Source organism: Sapajus apella, unplaced genomic scaffold, assembly GCF_009761245.1.
Source record: "Sapajus apella isolate SASKATOON/1434 unplaced genomic scaffold, GSC_monkey_1.0 scaffold48, whole genome shotgun sequence".
Lineage (NCBI taxonomy): Eukaryota > Metazoa > Chordata > Mammalia > Primates > Cebidae > Sapajus > Sapajus apella.
Window position 1 is genome coordinate 582,978 of NW_022436988.1, and position 20,079 is coordinate 603,056.

At 48.1% G+C, this 20,079-nt stretch overlaps 1 protein-coding gene and 1 non-coding gene across 2 annotated transcripts in view; both read right to left on the reverse strand.

Moving 5' to 3' along the window:
• FOXK2 (forkhead box K2) overlaps positions 1-20,079 on the reverse strand; it is a 43,514-nt gene that overhangs the window by 21,551 nt on the left and 1,884 nt on the right. Inside the window, exons 2-7 of the mRNA XM_032241199.1 lie at positions 16,303-16,450; positions 14,161-14,307; positions 6,097-6,290; positions 4,822-4,997; positions 2,880-3,176; positions 2,461-2,670 (exon numbers count right to left, since the gene is read on the reverse strand). Coding sequence (XP_032097090.1) covers positions 2,461-2,670; positions 2,880-3,176; positions 4,822-4,997; positions 6,097-6,290; positions 14,161-14,307; positions 16,303-16,450 — 1,172 coding nt within the window. The remainder of the gene's footprint in view (positions 1-2,460; positions 2,671-2,879; positions 3,177-4,821; positions 4,998-6,096; positions 6,291-14,160; positions 14,308-16,302; positions 16,451-20,079) is intronic.
• On the reverse strand, positions 6,431-6,535 carry LOC116525883. Its single transcript, XR_004257875.1, has one exon. It is a non-coding gene; the product is annotated as a small nucleolar RNA U13 (small nucleolar RNA).

A 20,079-nucleotide genomic window follows, 5' to 3' on the forward strand; every position in this document is an offset into this window, starting at 1 on the left:
TGACGGTGTGTGCCCGTAATCCCAGCCACTCGGGAGGCTGAGGCAGGAGAATCACTTGAACCCAGGAGGCAGAGATTGCAATAAGCTGAGATTGCACCACTGTACTCTAAGACAGAACAAAAAACCAACACAAAAAAAAAAAAAAAAAAAAAAAAAAGGAAAGGAAAGGAAAAGAAAAAACTGGTGCTAGGAACCCAAATTATTATTTCCTGAAAAAATCCTTTTTCAAAACACGTAGTTTCTTAGTCAAAGGTTTCAATGAAATCAGAGGAGAACCAAAAGGATTTCCCAATAACAGTTTTTTTTTTTGAGACAGAGTCTTGCTCTGCCACCCAGGCTGGAGTCCTCCGTCTCCCGGGTTCAAGAGATTCTCCTGCCTCAGCCTTCTGGGTAGCTGGGACTACAGGAACCCGCCACCACGCCCGGCTAATTTTTGTATTGTTAGTAGACACAAGGTTTCACCATGTTGGCCAGACTGGTCTGGAACTTCTGATCTCAAGTGATCCACCCACCTCAGCCTCCCAAAGTGCTGGGATTACAGGTGTGCGCCACCACACCTGGCCGAGATCACTGACTTTCACATGAATCTGGAAGAAGCTTCAGTGCTGACACTAGGCCTGTGCAACCATCAATGAACACAGAACTAGTCAGGCGGTTTTCTTTAAAGCTAACAATATTAAGAAAGGCATCTTAGTAACATTTTAATTTCTGATGTTATAAGAATGTTATAATTTTGCCTTTTATCAATTTTGTTATTTATAGACAAATGCGTCTTTAATATTTATATCTGTATATTGCTGCTGCAGAGAAAAGACATGACTAATAAATGACATTTAGGCCTGAAGTACACGACTCGTACAAAATCTGTGGGGGAGCGTGAGATGGAAAGACGGGGCCACAGCCGAGGGGGTCTGGGCCACTCCTGCCTGGTCCATGCACGGGTGAGTGGACATCTAACAACGGCTGTTTTGGAGTCCAGCAGTACACTTAAAATAAATAATCCCGTAAGAGTTTTACTTTAAATCATCAGTATTCTCAACAGTGGAAAATTAACATACTTGCTTAAATTTGTAATGAAAAATTTTACATAAATATGTAAAAGGGTTACAGTTTTTCAAACTGCTTCTAAGAGAGGTGGACCCAGGCGGCCTCTGACCTGCACGGGGGGCACACCTGGCATGTTTCAGAAATGCACATTCTTGGGCCCCACACGAGACATGCCTAGTTGGGAACTCTGGGGAACGCAGCCCTCTGGGGAATTCTGACACATATCAAGTCTGGGACTCACGGAGGCCCACGCCGTCTTAAAAGCGGGAAGAATGACTTAGACCAGGACGCCACCTGCCTGCCCTCCCTGCTTCCATTTCCTCCCAGCTACTTGCAGGGCCACCAGGAGCATCCACAGCCACAGTTTCCCAGAGAGAAGGGGAGGGGGAAGCCTGGGCAACTCTCCATCACCAAGAAGGCACAGTGCTTGGGGAAGAAGGCATTCCAAGGAAACTGATGACGGCAAACTCTGCAATCTACCGACAGGCAGGACGTGTTGGAAACTGCTGCTTAAAAACAGAAACTCTCGGGTGGCTAGTCTTCCCCAGAAAAGGTTCCAGACCTTGTTCTTCCATAAATCTGGAGAGACGGAAGGTGGTGCTGAGTCACAGGAGGAGCTACCTGCAGGTTTCAAGGTCTCTATTTTTAACATTCGGTAAGGATTTGAAGGTCATGGTAAAGCCTTCTGATCCCTACTCTCTTTCAAAGAAAGTGTCTCATGGGCAGAGAGACAGTTTTGATTGGCAGCTTTGAATCTATCTGCTTGAGATCCTGCAAACGTCAGGATCAGCCCATGCAGCCGCCGACAGCCACGTGTACCCAACCCAACCCAGCACAGCACGGTGCAGTGCGACCACTGCCACACCCCTCTGCTAGGCCCCAACGCCCATGCTGACCTGGCAGCCAGCTGGGACTCCTACCCTTTCCACATTCCCAGGGCAGGGCGAAGGCAGAGAACCTGGTGTCGGTGCAGAGGTTCTGCTGTCTCCAACTGTCAACGTCACAATCTGTGCAGTTTCCGTGCCTCTCCCCCACCCTCAGCAGCACAGCGCCGCCAAAGGGCAGGCAGGCCACGCGAAAAGGCAGGTGACGGCTCCACACAGGAGCTTTGAGAGCCACAGCCTACGGCCCACTGCAGTCTGCTTCCTGGCCACACCCAGGAAATCTACAAAAGGCGAGGGTCTTTTTCTCTCTCAAGGTATTAGAAACTCTCCTCTTTTCAGACAGGTCCTCCAATGGGGATCCCATGACAGCCGACTTCACAAGCACTTCCTACAGCATGATTAGACTTCCTACAGCTTAGAAATGCAAACATTTCCCCAGACAAATGTTAAAATTATTAGAACCAAAACCCTGAGTGAAGGGCCTCTGCTCCCAATACCCACACCGCAGCGAGCCGCCGGCACTTCTTACCATTGTTCACCTGGCCGTGGGCCGCAGTGGGGACGGACGTCACGTGAGCGCCGTTTTGCGTTACAGTTTTTATCGGCAGCTGGTGTTGACCTAGAGGTGCCTGTTGTACTATGGTCACCGTCTGGACCGGGGTGGTCTGTGCCGTCTGGATGATCCGGCTAGCAGTGCCTAGCGTGGCATGGCCAATGGCGGGAATAGGCTCCACTTTCACTGAAAGGAAAAGGAAAAGAAACGACACTAATGTTACTGGAAAGCCAACAGAAAGAACTTACCAGTTTAAAATATAATCATCAGATGGTTATCAGACCTGCTAGAAGATGCCTCTAAAACAGAGAGCGAATGACAAAGGGTGAAGAAATCTTACGGGCGTCCAAGGGTGTGAGGCTGAAGGGGGCAGCCTCTCTGTGCCCACTGCCCACCTTTGACTTCCCTGTGATCTCCGTTCTCCTGGGGCTCTGCCTTGGGAGGGGCCAGCACAGCTGCAGGGGCGACCACGGCTTGTCCAGAGACAGTGTACGTGCTCGCTGGGGCCAGCCCGGCCACACTGGCAACCGACACTGCTGGTATCTGGTGGACGACGTGAACCGTCTGCACGACGGGTGGCTGGGCGGCCGAGGTGGTCACCGGGGTGGCTACAGTGTAGGTGACAGGCTTGAGGGCCTGCGGTAGCTGCCGCTGGACGGTGATTAAGACTGGCTGACTGGACAGAGGTGACCCTGGTGGAAGACACGAGCAGGACTGACACTCACAGATACTGACCTCTGCAAACAAAGGTTCCCACACTAAGCACTGACAACACACAAACCTGATATAAAATACAGGACGCGGCCCTATTTTACCTCACAACAGCCACATTACTAACGATGAGGGAGGTGTCGTATTTTAATAGGGGCATTTAATTCCTATCTGTAACTCCTAAAAATGCAATTTTGGCTCTGTTTAGATACCTCATAACACCTCTTCCCACAGTTCCTTTTTCATAAAAAAGAAAATGTCAATACACAACATAAGAGGAAACTGGGCCAGGCATGGTGGCTCCCTGCAATCCCAGCACTTTGGGAGGCTGAGGTGGGAGGAGTTTGAGACCAGCCTGGGCACAGGAAGACCCTGTCTCTACAATAAATATTAGCTGGGCATGCTGGTGTGAGCCTGCAGCCCCAGCTATGTGGGAGGCTGAAGAGGAAAGGCTGCTTGAGCCTGGAAGGTGGAGACTGCAGACAGCCAAGAACATGCCCCTGTACTCCAGCATGAGCCGCAGAGCAAGACCTTGTCTCAGGACAATCAAAAACAACAGAAGAAGAAACTCCCCATGTAGGCCAGAAAGACGAGGGCCACACTCACCTTGGATCAACACCTCCCTCTTGAAACAAGTGGAAGGGAAGCAGGAAGTTCAAAAACAGCGTGGGGCTGTCACAGAGCCTCTGGCACCCAGCCCTTGCCCTTTGTAGTTTGGGGGTTAGACCAGAGAGAGACATGGCTGTCAGGTGCTACTGACAGTGGGCAGGGGAGAGTGTTCTCTGGCCCAGCATGGCCAGAAATCCCAACTGATCCAATTCACATTGCTGTCCACTGTAACAGACTTAGTTTGGACACATGTCCACACTATGTTTGTTTGTTTAATTCCCCAGGGCACACATTTTTATTCCACATTATGATTTTCTAAGTAAACTGCAAAGTGTTTACCTATTTCTTAAAATGGACAGGTTAGGCTGAGCGAAGTGGCTCGTGCCTGTAATCCCAGCACTTTGGGAGGCTTAGGCGGGTGGATGATGAGGTCAAGAGATCAAGACCATCCTGGCCAACATGGTGAAAACCCATCTCTACTAAAAATATAAAAATTAGCTGGGCATGGTGGCGGGTGCCTATAGTCCCAGCTACTCGGGAGGCTGAGACAGGAGAATCACTTGAACCCAGGAGGCGGAGGTTGCAGTGAGCCGAGATGGTGCCGCTGCACTCCAGCCTGGGCACCAGAGCGAGACTCCGTCTCAAAAACATAAATAAATAAAAAGGACATGCTTTTGCTTCCAATCAGTGTCTAGTTTGTCTACTTTATGGGTTTTTTTTTTCCGGGGGGGGGGGGTGTCATTTCATGGATTTTTGAATGACAAGCTTAGAAACAGGTTAATCCTAAGTTATTTCAGGCATCCATACACAGTCATTTAAAGAACACTCACTGATTTTTAAGAATATTCCCAGTGCTACCAGTTTTGCAAGGCCTATAAAACGACACTCAGATCCTGATGTAAGGTACGGAGGGACAGAGAGGCCTCTTGGGAAGTCCAGCTGCTCCTTCTCTGCTGAGCCCAGCGTCTGTGTCTGGCTCATGCTGTCTGGCCCGCGCTTCCTCTCCCGCTGTCTCACCTGGTGCACTCTGGGCAAATCGGGCTTCCTGGATGACAGCGAGTTTGGGCTGCGCGGTGCCAGGCTCAGGCTCCAGGGGGGCCGGCGAACCTTCCCTCGACAGGCTCTCAGGGGTCTGGGCGCCACTAGAGTGAGCAGACAGCACTCCAGCGTGATTGGGAGAGGCTGGGGCACTCCTATGTCACCGAGAAGAAGACATTGTGTTTTTATAGGTGATGTACTCAGACAGCACTTAATGTTTTAATAAGTGCACTTTGCAAAGGGGGTGTCGTTTGTCTCCTGCCAACCGACTACCGCTGTGTAAGTTTTGCTTCTCTGCACGCCTGTGAACTGAGCGGGGCATTCAGCAAGACAGGCTGAGCCTGTGTGTGACGGGCCATCACGTGCTCCAAGCTCACATGCACAGCATGGCCGTGGGGTGGGGCTGGCTGCCCTTTCTCTCTAAGCAGTTCCTGTGCACAGATGGCAGGAGCCAGCAGCGGGCAAGTCGGTGGGCACTTAAGACTTACGTTATGCTCATTTTTTTGTTGTTGTTAAAAACAGTATTCGTAAAGCTAAAAATAAGGAATTTTAAACTCTGGCAAATTAACACTGTACAAGTCAACTCAAGTTTAAGCAGCTAAAAAGTAAGTTTCTTTTTTTTTTTTGAGACGGAGTTTCGCTCTTTTGCCCAGGCTAGAGTGCAGTGGCGAGATCTTGGCTCACTGCAACCTCCACCCCGCCCCACCCCCAGGGTTCAGGCGATTCTCCTGCCTCAGCCTCCCCAGTAGCTGGGATCACAGGCATGCACCACCACGCCCGGCTAAGTTTTTTAAATTTCTAGTAGAGACGGGGTTTCACCATGTTGGCCAGACTGATATCGAACTCCTGACCTCAGGTGATCCACCCACCTCGGCCTCCCAAAGTGCTGAGATTACAGGTGTGAGCCACCGCACCCGGCCTCTAAAAAGTAGTTTTAAAGAACTTTTCCTGTGCCAAAGAAAAGGGAAAATGTCAATGTGGCACTGGTGTGAACAGTATGTGATAAGCCCCATGAAGCAACAATCTCGCTTTGGAGTTCGGTTTAAGCCAAACTTTGCAAATGGTCTAAAATGCTCAGACCACTAGAACCAGAAATACTTGGACAGCAACAAAACTTTTGCTCAATTCCCATCCCAACATTCAATCATAATGCATTTGGCAGTTCCTCCATTTTCAAATGGAAATTTTACCAAAACATTGGCGGTAAGTTCAGTGACCATTAGTGAGGCCTTTTTGTTCCTTTTTTTTCCTTACCTAGAAGAGAGCGGTCCCAGAGGGGTTCTAAAGCAAGGCACGCCCCTAGGCCGTCTTTTCCTAAAAGCCTGTTCTATTAATTTGCTTTCAGAGGCGGGATCTATCCTCCAGAATGAGCCTTTGCCTGGTTCTTCCTGGGAACGCGGTACTTTGATGAAATAACGATTCAGAGAGAGATTGTGGCGAATTGAATTCTATGAAACATAAAAAAATACGTAGAATTCATATATTTCTTTGCTGAGAAATAAAAATGTGTCCTAGTTTTAGTGCCCTGCAAAGCAGAAACCTAGATGTTGGGCTCCGGCAGATTGCAAGAGTGAAGTTTTTTCTTTTGCGTCACACGGGTAATGTGCTGACATCGTAACAAGGTCTGAGGGAGGCCCGTTCTACAGAGGAGCGTGAAAACCCAGTCGTCATGCTTCCAAACTACCACCTTTATGGGCAGCGCTGTGTGGAAGGAGCAGCCCACCCCCTTGGTGAGCAATTCTCAAGGAAAGTAGCAGCCTGGGGTTTGAGCCCTACAGCCCAAGGCCACTAGGTGCTTCCAAAGAGGAAAGTACACCACACCCCGTGGCAGAATGGGCCCCGGGAGGCAGGGTGGGGAGCTGGAGCATGGAGGGATGAGGAATCCGCACAGCGTGGACAGAGGCCATTTCTGACTCCATCGCCTTTCAAGGTGGGAAACCCAGGACTATGACTGTCAGCACAGAGCATTCCAGGTAGAGCCAATGACTTAGCTGTCAACCTCTCCCTGCTTGGAGACAAACAGAGCTGATGTGAGCCATTCTGTTAAAATACTTTCTCGCACAGAATTAGCTTACAGAATCTGTCATGCCATTAAAAGTAAATTAATCCAGTATAAAGTATTTGGCAAACCAGCAAAAAAGAAAAATGAGCAGAAAGCTGGAAATCAGGATGGATACCATCTTCCAGGAACAGAGGACTTGGCAAAGTGCCTCCCTTTTTTATTTGATCCTTGAAATAATCCTGCAAGGTACACAGGAAAAATGTCCCTCCCAGCTCCTCATCAGTGCATCATTCCTTCTATTACAAAAAGCCGGACGGGTGCGGTGGCTTACCTGAGGCCAGAAGTTTGAGAGCAGCCTGGCCAACATGGTAAAAAGCTGTCTCGATCAGCCGGGCGCAGTGGCCTGTGCCTATGGTCCCAGCTACCCAGGAAGCTGAAGCTGAAGCTGAAGAACTGCTTGAACCCGGGAGGTGGAGGTTGCAGTGAGTGTACACTGCGCCACTGCACTCCACCCTGGGCAACTGAGATAGAGCCAGACTCCGTCTCAAAAAAAAAAAAAAAAAAAGCCCAGCTAAGGGTTTCCAGACAACCTGAAAAAAGCCCCCCGCCCCTGCTGTGACCTGATTCGCGCTGACGAAAGCTCGGTTCACATAAACATTTCATGAATTGATGTTAATGTGTAGATTCAAAAGTAAGCTATCAAAGTGTTAAAACGGTGGTAACTCAAACAAAATCTGAAGCGATCCAAAAGATCATTTCTAAACACCCCATTAACCTTATTAGAATTGCAAGCCTCAGCCTGAAATTCCAAACTGTCAAAGGTGACTAAGAAATCCCACATGTGAAATAACACTTTCCAACCAACCTCGGGAGTGTTCAAGTGCCATCCTAACGCCTTTGGCCCCTGTGGATGGAGGAACTTCATGGGCAACACGAGGAGGTGGGCTCAGCTGTGCATGGGATTTGTGAAACTGCTTACAGTAAGTGCATCGGATGAGAGAACCACAGACACTCGCCATGTTTTATCACTGGTTTTGGCTGATGCCCAGCCTTTCTATCAATGCCTCCAGAAAATCAAACATCACTGTTACCGCTGCCCTGACAAAGACAGAGAAGGGAAAGCTTTGCGGACTGCTCTCAGAATTTTAAGTGTGAAATAGAGAGTAGATTCCAAGACGCTGTATGAGGAAAAGCAAATGCAGATGATGGTAACAGAAAAGGCTCCAGCGGTGGAAGCGGCAATCCCAGGCACTGCCTTAGGGAGGTGACAGTCACCCTCGCTGTTCTTGCTGGCCCGATCCTCCCAAGCAGGAACTCAGAAAGAACTCCTGCCCCACACAGCGTCTGAGGCTGAAGAGCAGACAACATTCGACAAGCCCCAGTGAAGACTGTGGCTGCCCTGCCTGATGTGGAGTCATTTAATGGCACGCTGTTAGGAGGAAAGGTTAGCACAGTGGGAATCTGGAAACACAAAGGGTGACTTCGGGGAACCGGGCTTTCAAGCCATGTGAACAATAAGGACACGATGGGCCAGAAGGCGTGACGCAGGAGCGTCACCACCACCATCACTGTGAGATGCAAATAAGTTCGTGGAACTGGGGAGCTGCTATTTTCTGTCCTGAAAACGTAAAATAACCCAGTCCGCGTCATCAGAATAGATTCTAACCTGTTTTATTCTCTGATCCACCTCCCTAAAAACAATCCCAAGAGCAAATGAGGAAAGATTATTTGTGATTTGCCAGGCAGGAGACTCTAGAAAATATGAGGAAGCAATGAGACATTTAATGCAGACACAAACAGAATAAAGTAACTATGTTTCTAAGGTAATTTAAGGCCGTTGTAATTTGATCAACCCAGGATGGATGTTCCTTCATTCTATTGCTACATTTATTAAAACCACATTAATTGGACTCCACTGATTCAGAAATTATAAAGCTTTCAGAGAAAATGTGGGCTGTTATTCTTTAACGCCAAACAAGAAGAACAGGATCTGCAATTTTGGGCCAATTTTCTTTCCCTCAAAGCCTTTCCAAATTGAGCTTCTACTGAAAATCAGCCCTTCCTGAGCAGCAGCTCCCTCCCTTCTGGGGTTCCACTCCGTGCCTTCCTGGTGAGCCTTTCTAAGCAGACCCCGAGTTTCTCGAGGACAGCTTGTCTACTTAACCTTGCCCAGCCCTGGGTGCCCCTCCAGTGTGCATTCTGCACAGAAAGGAGGTGTGCAGAAACTGAGAAGGGACAGCCAGTTCATTGCAGAGGATGCAGGATGGGTCTAATGTACAGGAACGCTGCCAAACAGCAGGGGTGAGGGTAAGTGCAGAGCATGGTCCTCACTCTAAAAGAAACCAAGGCATGGGTGCAGTGGCTCACAACTATACTCCCAGCACTTTAGGAGGCCGAGGCAGAGGATGGCTTGACTCCAGGAGTTTGAGAACAACCTGGGCAACACAGTGAGATCCTATCTCCATGAAAATGTTTTTTAAAAGTAGCCAGGTGTGGTGGTACACACATGTTGTCCCAGCTACTTGGGGGAATTACTTGAGCCCAGCAGGTTGAGGCTACGGTGAGTTATGACTGTGCTACTACATTCTAGCCTTAGTGACAGAGCAAGATCCTGTCTCAAAAAATAAATAAAAGAGGCCGGGTGCGGTGGCTCATGCCTGTAATCTCAGCACTTTGGGAGGCCAAGGCATGGTGAAATCCCAACCCTAGTAAAATACAAAAATTAGCTGGGCATGGTGGTGCACATCTGTAGTCCCAGCTACTCAGGAGGCTGAGGCTGGAGAATCGCTTGAACCCGGGGGGCAGAGGTTGCAGTGAGCCGAGATTGTGCCACTGCACTCCAGCCTGGGAGACAGAGTGAGACTCCGCCCCATCAAAATAAAATTTAAAAACCAGCTCTAGTCCTCTTGGAGTGTGAGAGCCCAGTCTTTTCAAACTTTTCATAGTCACAACAACTATCTCAGTTCTGGGCTCGATAAAATTATAAAACCATAAAAAGTCATTTTGGAGTCAGTGAGGCCTGGAGCTGCGGCATTCGTGGTGCAGAGAGCCCAGTGGGGCACAGAGGCTGGGCCGGTGCATGGCCACAGCTAAGTACCCAGGGCTGGGCCTGGCATGCAGGCGCTGACCCGACTGAGCAGTGAGCGGGCTGCCGCACCTGGCATGCAGGTTGGGCCTCGGCGGGGGCGGGGGGAGCAGCAGCGGCAAGGAGCCCACTCAGAGTGGCAGCAACACACACATTAGAAGAGAGCTTTGGCCTTGGCCATTCTGGTTTTTTTTGTTTGTTTGTTTTTAAAATAATTTTCACTTTTTTTTTTTTTTTTTTTTGTGAGACGGAGTTTCGCTCTTGTTACCCAGGCTGGAGTGCAATGGCGCGATCTCGGCTCACCGCAACCTCCGCCTCCTGGGTTCAGGCAATTCTCCTGCCTCAGCCTCCTGAGTAGCTGGGATTACAGGCTTGAGCCACCGCGCCCAGCCTGGCCATTCTGGTTTTAAATGGCAAGCTATAAGCTCTGTGTTTTTCTGCACTGATGTGTCACTTATTAAATACTTCTGTACCATAAAAAAAATCATTCTGGGAGGTAAATGCAAACAAGGGAAAGACAGAGGCCATCTTCTCAGACAGGATTCCTCAGACGATCTCATCACACCCTCGGATGTCCTCTGTGGATTAACAAAAAGCCAGGCCATAGGGACACGATGTAAGACACTGGCTTTTGTTTTCAGCCAGGAAGTCAGAATCAGGTCTGCTGCACTGGGAAGGGCGACTCAGAGAATCTCATGACAGAGAAAGGGCCCATGGGGGTCAGTATGCCAACAGCCAGGGGTACAGCTGAGGACAGAAAGAATTTAAGAGGACATGTCCGGCCGGGCACGTTGGCTCACGCCTGTGGGACGCCGACGCGGGGGATCATGAGGTCAGGAAATCAAGACCATCCCGGCTAACACGGTGAAACCCCATCTCTACTAAAAATACAAAAAATTATCCGGACGTGGTGGCATGTGCCTATAGTCCCAGCTACTTGGGAGACTGAGGCAGGAAAATCTCTTGAAACCAGAGGCTGAGGTTGCAGTGAGCCAAGATCGCACCACTGCACTCCTGCCTGGGTGACGGAGCAAGACTCCATCTCAAAAAGAAGAGTACATGCCCATGAACTGGGGCTATCTGAAGGAAATAATCCCTCTCTGCTAAATTAGCTGGAGCTACAAGGCATGAAATGACACAAAAGCAGCCTTACTGGGACAAGAGATGCAGCTGCAGACGTACAGACCTTGATCCAGACAGGAAAGAAAATCTTTCAATAAATACAAGTTTAGGCCGGGCGCGGTGGCTCAAGCCTGTAATCCCAGCACTTTGGGAGGCTGAGGCGGGTGGATCACGAGGTCAAGAGATCGAGACCATCCTTGTCAACATGGTGAAACCCCGTCTTTACTAAAACTACAAAAAATTAGCTGGGCATGGTGGCGCGTGCCTGTAATCCCAGCTACTCAGGAGGCTGAGGCAGGAGAATTGCCTGAACCCAGGAGGCGGAGGTTGCGGTGAGCCGAGATCGCGCCATTGCACTCCAGCCTGGGTAACAAGAGTGAAACTCCGTCTCAAAAAAAAAAAAAAAAAAAAAATGCAAGTTTAATAACAGTTCAATAGAGAGGGGTGCTTGACGTGTGTTAGTCCGCAATTCTCTGCCTAAGTGGGCTGTGCAGGCACCCGCAGTAGCTGGCAGAAAGCAGTGCATGCATGAGAGGTCCCATGGGGTCCTCACCACTCCACGACCGTGGTCCAGGGGAGCCTTGCCCCAAGGGCTCTGCGCCCCAAAAAAGGCCTATTCTGACTTCCTGAGTTGAGCCCCTACCATAACTGAGGCCAGGCCTTTATCCATCCACCCTCTTTAACAGGAAAACCTTGTCCTAGTCATAGGTAGTTCTAAAATAAATGGATGTTAGAAAAAACACACGGAAATACAACCTAAGAGAAACAGATGAAAGTCTAATAAAGCTTCTTAGAAACACTCACATCACAAAGCACCAGGTAAATGGTATTTCGAACCATCAGAATAAGCTGCACTTAAACTCTTACGAACCCTCACACGCCCCCAGGCAGCAAGCCCGACTCCATGTGGAGTTTCTCTCCTTTACAAAGCAATAAAGCCATGGTCACTGGAACATGAATGTAAGTTATTGTCTGGGTGGGTGGGTGGGTGGGTGGGTGTGTTATTGTCTGGTTATGTGTGTTATTGTGTGTTATTGTCTGGTTGTGCGTGTGTGTTGTCTGGTTGTGTGTGTGTGTGTGTTATTGTGTGTGTGTGTGTGTTATTGTCTGGTTATGTGCGTGTGTGTGTTATTGTCTGGTTGTGTGCATGTGTGTTATTGTCTGGTTGTGTGTGTGTGTTATTGTGTGTGCGTGTTATTGTCTGGTTGTGTGTGTGTGCGTGTGTGTGTTATTGTGTGTGTGTATATATACACAGTTCGAAGCACAGTCTTTTTTTTGAGAGGGAGTCTCACTCTGTCATCCAGGATAGAGCTGGCTCACAGCAACCTCCGCCTCCTGGATTCAAGCGATTCTCCTGCCTCAGTCTTCTGAGTGGCTGGGATTACAGGCACCCTCCAACACACCCGGCTAATTTTTGTATTTTTAGTAGAGACAGGGTTTCACCACGTTGGCCAGGCTGGTGTCGAACTCCTGACCTCATGACCTGCCGTGGCTTCCCAAACTCCCAGGATTACAGGCATGAGCCACCGCAACCGGCCAGCCTCACTTTTTTAAGTTAAAATATAGTAAATATGGCCAGAATTTAGTGTGCAATATGTTGAGACCCTGACATGTAGCTAGATATGGAACTAATCTCCAAATCCAGCATTTCCCTAATGGTCATTTAAGAAATGCCTTCTTCCTATAAACAGGGAAGCGGGCAGGGCAGGGTATAGACACTCCAGTTAAGGGGGGCATGAGGTGGGCCCGAGGGGCGGCTGGGTCTTATTCTGTACCTTCCATGATTAAAGACCCTCAAGCCCCTCCACAAAGAAAATATGGAGTATGTGGTTGGTAGGCTTTTTCTTTTTGAGACAGGGTCTCGCTCTGTCGCTCAGGCTGGAGTGTAGCAGTATCATCACCGCTCGCTGTAACCTCTGCCTCCTGGGCTCAAGTGATCCTCCCACCTCAGCCTCCAGAGTAGCTGGGACTACAGTCGTGAGCCACCACACTCAGCTAATTTTTTTTTATTTTTTGTAGAGACAGGGTTTCGCCATGTTGCCCAGGCTGCTCTTGAAATCCTGGACTCACGCAATCACCTGCCTCAGCTCCCAAAGTGCTGTGATTACAGGCATGACTTACTGTGCCCAGCCAGTAGGCTATTTTTAACATAACCTGTTTATACATCTGCAGTTAAAAGAAAAAAGGATTTTCCCTCCAATAAAGAGAAAACAGTTGCCCCCGCACCACCCTCATCACTAAGCCATGTAGTTCCGATATGTTTTTAAGAATCATTTACTCATTACAAGAAACCCTCAAAGAAACTCTACAGATGTTACTGGATACTTAATGAATTCAAAAGCTATAAGCATACATACATTTCTTCTCTATGTTTTTCGTATTCTATGTTTCAAACTTACCCATTGTTAAATTTTCTCAAATAGCAAGATGCTCCTACACATCTAGTAAATAGCCAACAAAACACAGATACACAGAAAGAGAAAAACCTACACAGTCTCAAGGGTTACAATTATTGGTGTGTGAGCTGACCAAAGGGAATATTTTGCAGATTTCAAAGTGTCCTGGGGGTAGCCCCAGGCTTCCACAAGCAGGTGGGCTGCCCAGCTCAAACAGGGCACACCACATTCCTCTGTTTTAGACCCTGGCCACCTGGTTAAGATGTCCTCTGAGAAAGCTGTTTCTTGGTAAAACACAGTTTGAAAACCCTCTCTGCAAACTTCAAAACTTCTGTCCATTAGCAGGAATAGATAAGGAAGACAGGAGAATGCTAACGGAAAGGAGAGGCCGGGTTTCCAACTTTCCTACATTTCAATATGAAATGCATTGGTCAAACGATCCACACTTCACAAACCCCATGCAGACGAATCTATTTCCATAAAACACAAAACATGTAGGTCCAGACGTTCTCCTACAGCCATGCTTCCTTCTGCTCTACATGAAGAGGGTGAGAGCATGGCGGCACTGGCCCCCAAATCCTCTTCCTCTCAGCAAGGGAGGCTCCCTCACCTCCTACCTTCCTAACCTGTGCCTACGTTAAATATAGCAGCCGCTCCAATGACTTCTTGGTATCAGTTAGTCTCTATTTAATAACAAACTGAAAGGCACTTACCTGCCAGCCCTTGTCCGCTGTCCTATAGTAGGGATAATTTTTAGTGATGTGTGTATAAATCCCATTCAGGGTGAGCTGTTTGTCGGGCGCCATTGTAATTGCTTGTACTATTAGTTGTGCATACGAGTAGGGTGGCTTTGAATCATCCTGTATTTAAAAATAAAAACAAAAAGAGAGTACTGAAGTTACCACATTTTTTACTAAATTTACTAGATTTACAGATTCTCGATGCTTTGATACCTCATTTTTTATTTTTGAGACTGAGTCTCACTCTGCCACCCAGGCTGGAGTAATGTGGTGTGATCTCGGCTCACTGCAACCTCTACCTCCAGGTTCAAGCAATTCTCCTGCCTCAGCCTCCTGAGTAGCTGGGATTACAGGCACCCACCACGCCCAGCTAATTTTTATTTTATTTTATTTTATTTTTTGAGACAGAGTCTTGCTCTGTCGCCAGGCTGGACTGCAGTGGTGCAATCTCAGCTCACTGCAACCTCCGAGTCCTTCATTCAAAAGATTCTACCACCTCAGCCTCTGGGTGGCTGGGACCACAGGCACGTGCCACCACGTCTGGCTAATTTTTGTATTTTTAGTACACATGAGGTTTCACCATGTTGGCCAGGATGGTCTCGCTCATGATCCACCCACCTTGGCCCCCCAAAGTGCTGGGATTACAGGCGTTAAGTCAGCACGCCCAGCCTAATTTTTATATTTTAAGTAGAGATAGGGTTTCACCATGTTGGTCACGCTGGTCTCAAATTCCTGACCTGAGGTGATCTGTCTGCCTTGGCCTCCCAAACTGCTGGGATTACAGGTGCGAGCCACCTCGCCCGGGCTGTTACCTCATTTTTCTTACTATAAAAGTAATCTAGTTTGAAAACATGGAAGAAACTAATAAAAAACTATAGATTATAAAGAAAAATACTAAAAATCACATAAGGAAAAAAAATCCAAATGTCAAAAATCAAGAAATAAAGGCTGCTTGACCTCAGTGGAGTCCAAGGAAAGCACCTCAGTCAGGACCAGATCCTGCTGGCTACCCCAGGGGCACAGAACAGGGGTGGGGAAGGCTGGCTGAGGGCAGAGCCAGAGGCACCCCTCCCCAGGCATGAGCACCAGGGGTGGCCAGGGCTGCTCAGAGCCCCAGACTCACCAAACACTCCTCCACAAGGAGCCCCTGCCCACGAGGAGCAGCCCCCTGACCCATGAAGAGCCCCATGGAGGCTCCACCTCGGGGTCAGAGACATGCTGGCTGCTATGTGCCCCGCTGCCAGGCTGACAACCCCAGTCCTGGCTCTTTCAAGGCCACTGGTGGCTCCTTGTCATGGTGACAAGTTGAAACCCACACACGTCGGCACAAGCCCACTGGGGAAAGGCAACTGCCTCCGGTTGTGAACTTCTGGGCAATACACGTATCAACATGGATGAAGAGCAACAGATAATGCTAGATGAAAAAATTCATTTTCAAAACAATACATCCAAGATGATACTATTTATATGAAGTTTTACAGTGAACAATTATAGATATTATTCAAGGATAAACACAAATAGAACAAAAACCAGGCAGGCTGACAGGCAGGAGGCAAGGACATCAGACGCGCCCAGGGCATCCAGGAGGGCACCACGGTCTTCCACAGCACAGGCCGTGCTCAGCACCAGCACCTCAGGGTGGGCACAGGGAGGGTTCTCTTTTTTTTTTTTTCTTGGGGTGATAGGGTCTCACTCTATCATCCAGGCTGGAGTAGAGTGGTGTGATCTTGGCTCACTGAAGTCTGAGCTCCTAGGGCTCAGGTGATCCTCCCCAGTAGCTGGGACTCCAAGTGCATGCCACCATGCCTGGCTAGTTTTTGGTATTTTTTGTAGAGACAGGGTCTTGCTTTGTTTCCCAAACTCCTGAGCTCAAGTGATCCGCCCACCTTGGCCTCCCAAAGTCAACTTTGGCATTTTTTTTCTGAACAGAAAAATGTAATCACAAGAAGACCCTCCACATGCCCCATTTTTTTTTTCAGACAGGATCTTGCTATGTTTGTGGCCCAGGCTGGAGTACAGTGGCCACTCAAGGCTGTCACTAGACAGGCAGGTGGCACTGAGGGCCCTGTAGCTGCGTGGTGTCCCCGGGGCTGTTCAAGGCTACAAAGCCTTTACCTTCGGGCTGTCTCCACCTGAAGCTTCCTTTTCATTTTCAGGCTGTGAGTTGTCAGCCATTAAATTGAGGTCAGATGGCATCACTCGGCCCACCTTGTACCCTGAAGACCCCGCTCCCCGGGGGCTGGAGGGGCAGGAGTTTGCAGCGCTGTGGAAGAGAAAAGGTTGTTCCCATGAGTCTATCACAGAGCACAATCCTACTGTGCGTCAACAACTGGCTCTAATTACAGGAAAAACAAATATGAAAATGTTAAAAATAATGATAATAATAACAAAAAAAGGAAATATCAGCATTTCCTATGGAAACACAGATTTTTTTTTTTTTTCCAAGATGGAGTCTTGCTCTGTAGCCCAGGCTGGAGTACAGTGGCGCAATCTAGGCTCACTGCAACCTCCACCTCCCAGGTCCCAGTTCAAGCAATTCTCCTATCTCAGCCTCCCAAGTAGCTGGGATTACAGGCACGAGCCACCATGCTGAGCTAATTTTTGTTATTTTTTAGTAGACACGGGGTTTCACCATGTTGGCCAGTCTGGTCTTGAACTGCTGACCTGAGATCCGCCCGCCTCGGCCTCCCTATCAATTATAGAACATTCGATTATAAAGACACATGCACATGTATGTTCACTGCAGCACTATTTACAATAGCAATCACTTGGAACCAACCCAAATGCCCATCAATGATAGACTGGATAAAGAAAATGTGGCACATATACACCACGGAATACTATGAAGTCATAAAAAAGGATGAGTTCATGTCCTTTGTAAGGACATGGATGAAGCTGGAAACTATCATTCTCAGCAAACTGACATAAGAACAGAAAACCAAACACGGCATGTTCTCACTCAAAGGCGGGTGCTGAACAATGAGAACACATGGACACAGGGAGGGGAATGTTACACACCGGGGCATGTCGGAGGGTGGGGGATATAGGGGAGGGATAGCAGGGGGATGGGGAGATTGGGGAAGGCTAACATTAGGAGAAATACCTAATGTGGATTAGGGGGTGATGGATGCAGCAAACCAGCATGGCACATGTATACCTATGTAACAAACCTGCACGTTCTGCACAGGTACCCCAGAACTTAAAGTATAATAAAAGAAAAAAAAAAAGATAGAAAATTTACCACTGTAACCATTTTAAAGTGCACACTTCAGCAGCACGAAGCGCATTCACATAGATGTGTAGCCATCACACCACCTGTCTCCAGAATGTTCTCACCTTCCCAAACTGAAGATCGGTCCTCAAGAAACACCAGCTCCCCTCTCCACTCCCAGCCCCTGGCCACCTCCATTCTACCTTCTGTCTCTGCAAATCTGATACTCTAGAAATCTCAGTGACTGGCTTATTTCACTGACATAACGTCCTGGGTTACTTCATGTCTCGGCACACGTCAGGATTTCCTTCGTCAGGCTGAATAATATCCCACTGTGTCTTCTATCTTCTGGAGATTGTGCACAACACTGCTATGAGAACGAGCGTACAAATATTCCTTTAAGACCCTGCCTTCAGTTTGGGTCTACATTCAGAAGTGGGGCTGAAGGATCATACGGTCATTCTATTTTTAACTTCTGCAGGAACTGCTAGACTGTTTTCCACAGCGGCCGCACTGTTTTGCGTTCCTTGCAATGGTGCGCAACAGTTCCAGTTTCCCCACATCCTTACTCACATTGTCTTCTGGGTTTGATGTTTTTAGTAGCAGCCAATCCAATGGTGTGAGGTGGGAGGTCACTGTGTTCTGACTGGCATTCACCTAATAATGACTGATAGTGAATATCTTCTCAAGTCCTTATTGGTCATTTCTATATCTTCTTTGGAAGAAGGTGTTTCCCATTTTTTTGAACTGGGTGTTTTGCTTCTTTGATGTTGAGATTCAGGAGGTCTCTCTATAATCTAGATATTAATTCCTTGTCAGATGTATGATTTGCAAATATTTTCTCCCTTTTTACTATTTATGTTGTCTTTTGGTGCACGAATTTTTAAAGTTTGAGAAGTTCGATCTGTCTTTTTCTTTTGCTGCCTATGCCTTTGGTATCAAATCCAAGACATCAATGCCAAATCCAATGTCATGAGGGTTTTGCCTATGTTTTCTTCTAAGAGTTTTACAGTTTCAGGCCTTAAATTTAGGTCTTTGATCCACTTTGAGTTAATTTTTGCATATGGTATAAGGGCCCAACTTCATTATTTTCCATGTGGACATACAGTTTACCTAGTACTTGCTGGAAAGTCTGAAAGAATGGTGTTGGCACCCTTGTCAAAAATCGGCTGGCTCACACCTGTACTCTCAATACTTTGGGAGGCCGAGGCAGGTGAATTACATGAACCCGGGAGGCAAAGGTTGCGGTGAGCCAAGATGACGCCACTGCACTCCAGCCTGGGCGACAAGAACAAAACTCCATGTCCAAAACAAAAAAACCGTAATTTGACTACATCATGTGAGGGTTTATTTCTAGGCTCTCTATTCTTCCTTTTTTTTTTTTTTTTTTAATGAGATGGAGTTTTACTCTTGTCACACAGGCTAGAGTGCAATGGTGTGATCTCGGCTCACCGCAATCTCAGCCTCCCAGGTTCAAGCGATTCTCCTGCCTTGGCCTCCCAAGTAACTGGGATTACAGGCATGAGCCACCACTCCCGGCTAATTTTCTGTATTTTTAGTAGAGACAGGGTTTTGCCAGGTTGGGAAGCCTGGTCTTGAACTCCTGACCTCAGGTGATCCGCCCGCCTCGGCCTCCCAAAGTGCTGGGATTACAGGTGTGAGCCACTGAGCCTGGCCTGTTCTTCCTTATCTTTAAAAACAAAGACAAGATGTTTAATTGGCTCATGGTTCTTCAGGCTGTGGGCTCTCTAAAAAAATTCAAAATTAAAATTAAAATCTATCTCGGACTTTAGACCACTGTCTGCCCCTTCCACTTATACTCCAATACAAACAAGGCCAGGCACGGTGGCTCACGCCTGTAATCCCTGCACTTTGGGAGGCCAAGGCAGGCAGATCACAAGGTCAGGAGTTCAAGATCAGCCTGGCCAACATAGTGAAACCCCATCTCTACTAAAAATACAAAAATTAGCCTGGCCCGGTAGCACATGCCTATAATCCCAGCTACTCAGAAGGCTGAGGCAGGAGAGTTGCTTGAACCTGGGAGACGGAGGTTGTAGTGAGCCAAGATCATGCCACTGGATTCCAGCCTAGGCAACAGAGTGAGACTCTGTTTCAAAAAAAAAAAAAAAAAAGAATCCAGGCCAGGCACAGTGGAACACATCTGTTGTCCTAGCTACTCAGGAGGTCAAGGCGGGAGGATCACTTAAGTCCAGGAGTTTAAGTCCATCCTGGGCAACACAGCCAGAACCCATCTCTTAAAAAAAAAAAAACTCTAAAAACATCTTTTTGAACTAAAACAGATTTACAAGAAAAAAACAAACCCACTCAAAAGTGGGTGAAGGATATGAACAGACACTTTTCAAAGGAAGACATACATGAGGCCAACAAACATATGAAAAAGTGCTCATCATTGCCGGGCGCGGTGGCTCACGCCTGTAATCCCAGCACTTTGGGAGGCCGAGGCGGGTGGATCACGAGGTCAAGAGATTGAGACCATCCTGGTCAACATGGTGAAACCCCGTCTCTACTAAAACTACAAAACATTAGCTGGGCATCGTGGTGCGTGCCTGTAATCCCAGCTACTCAGGAGGCTGAGGCAGGAGAATTGCCTGAACCCAGGAGGCGGGGGTTGCGGGTGAGCCGAGATCGCGCCATTGCACTCCAGCCTGGGTAACAAGAGT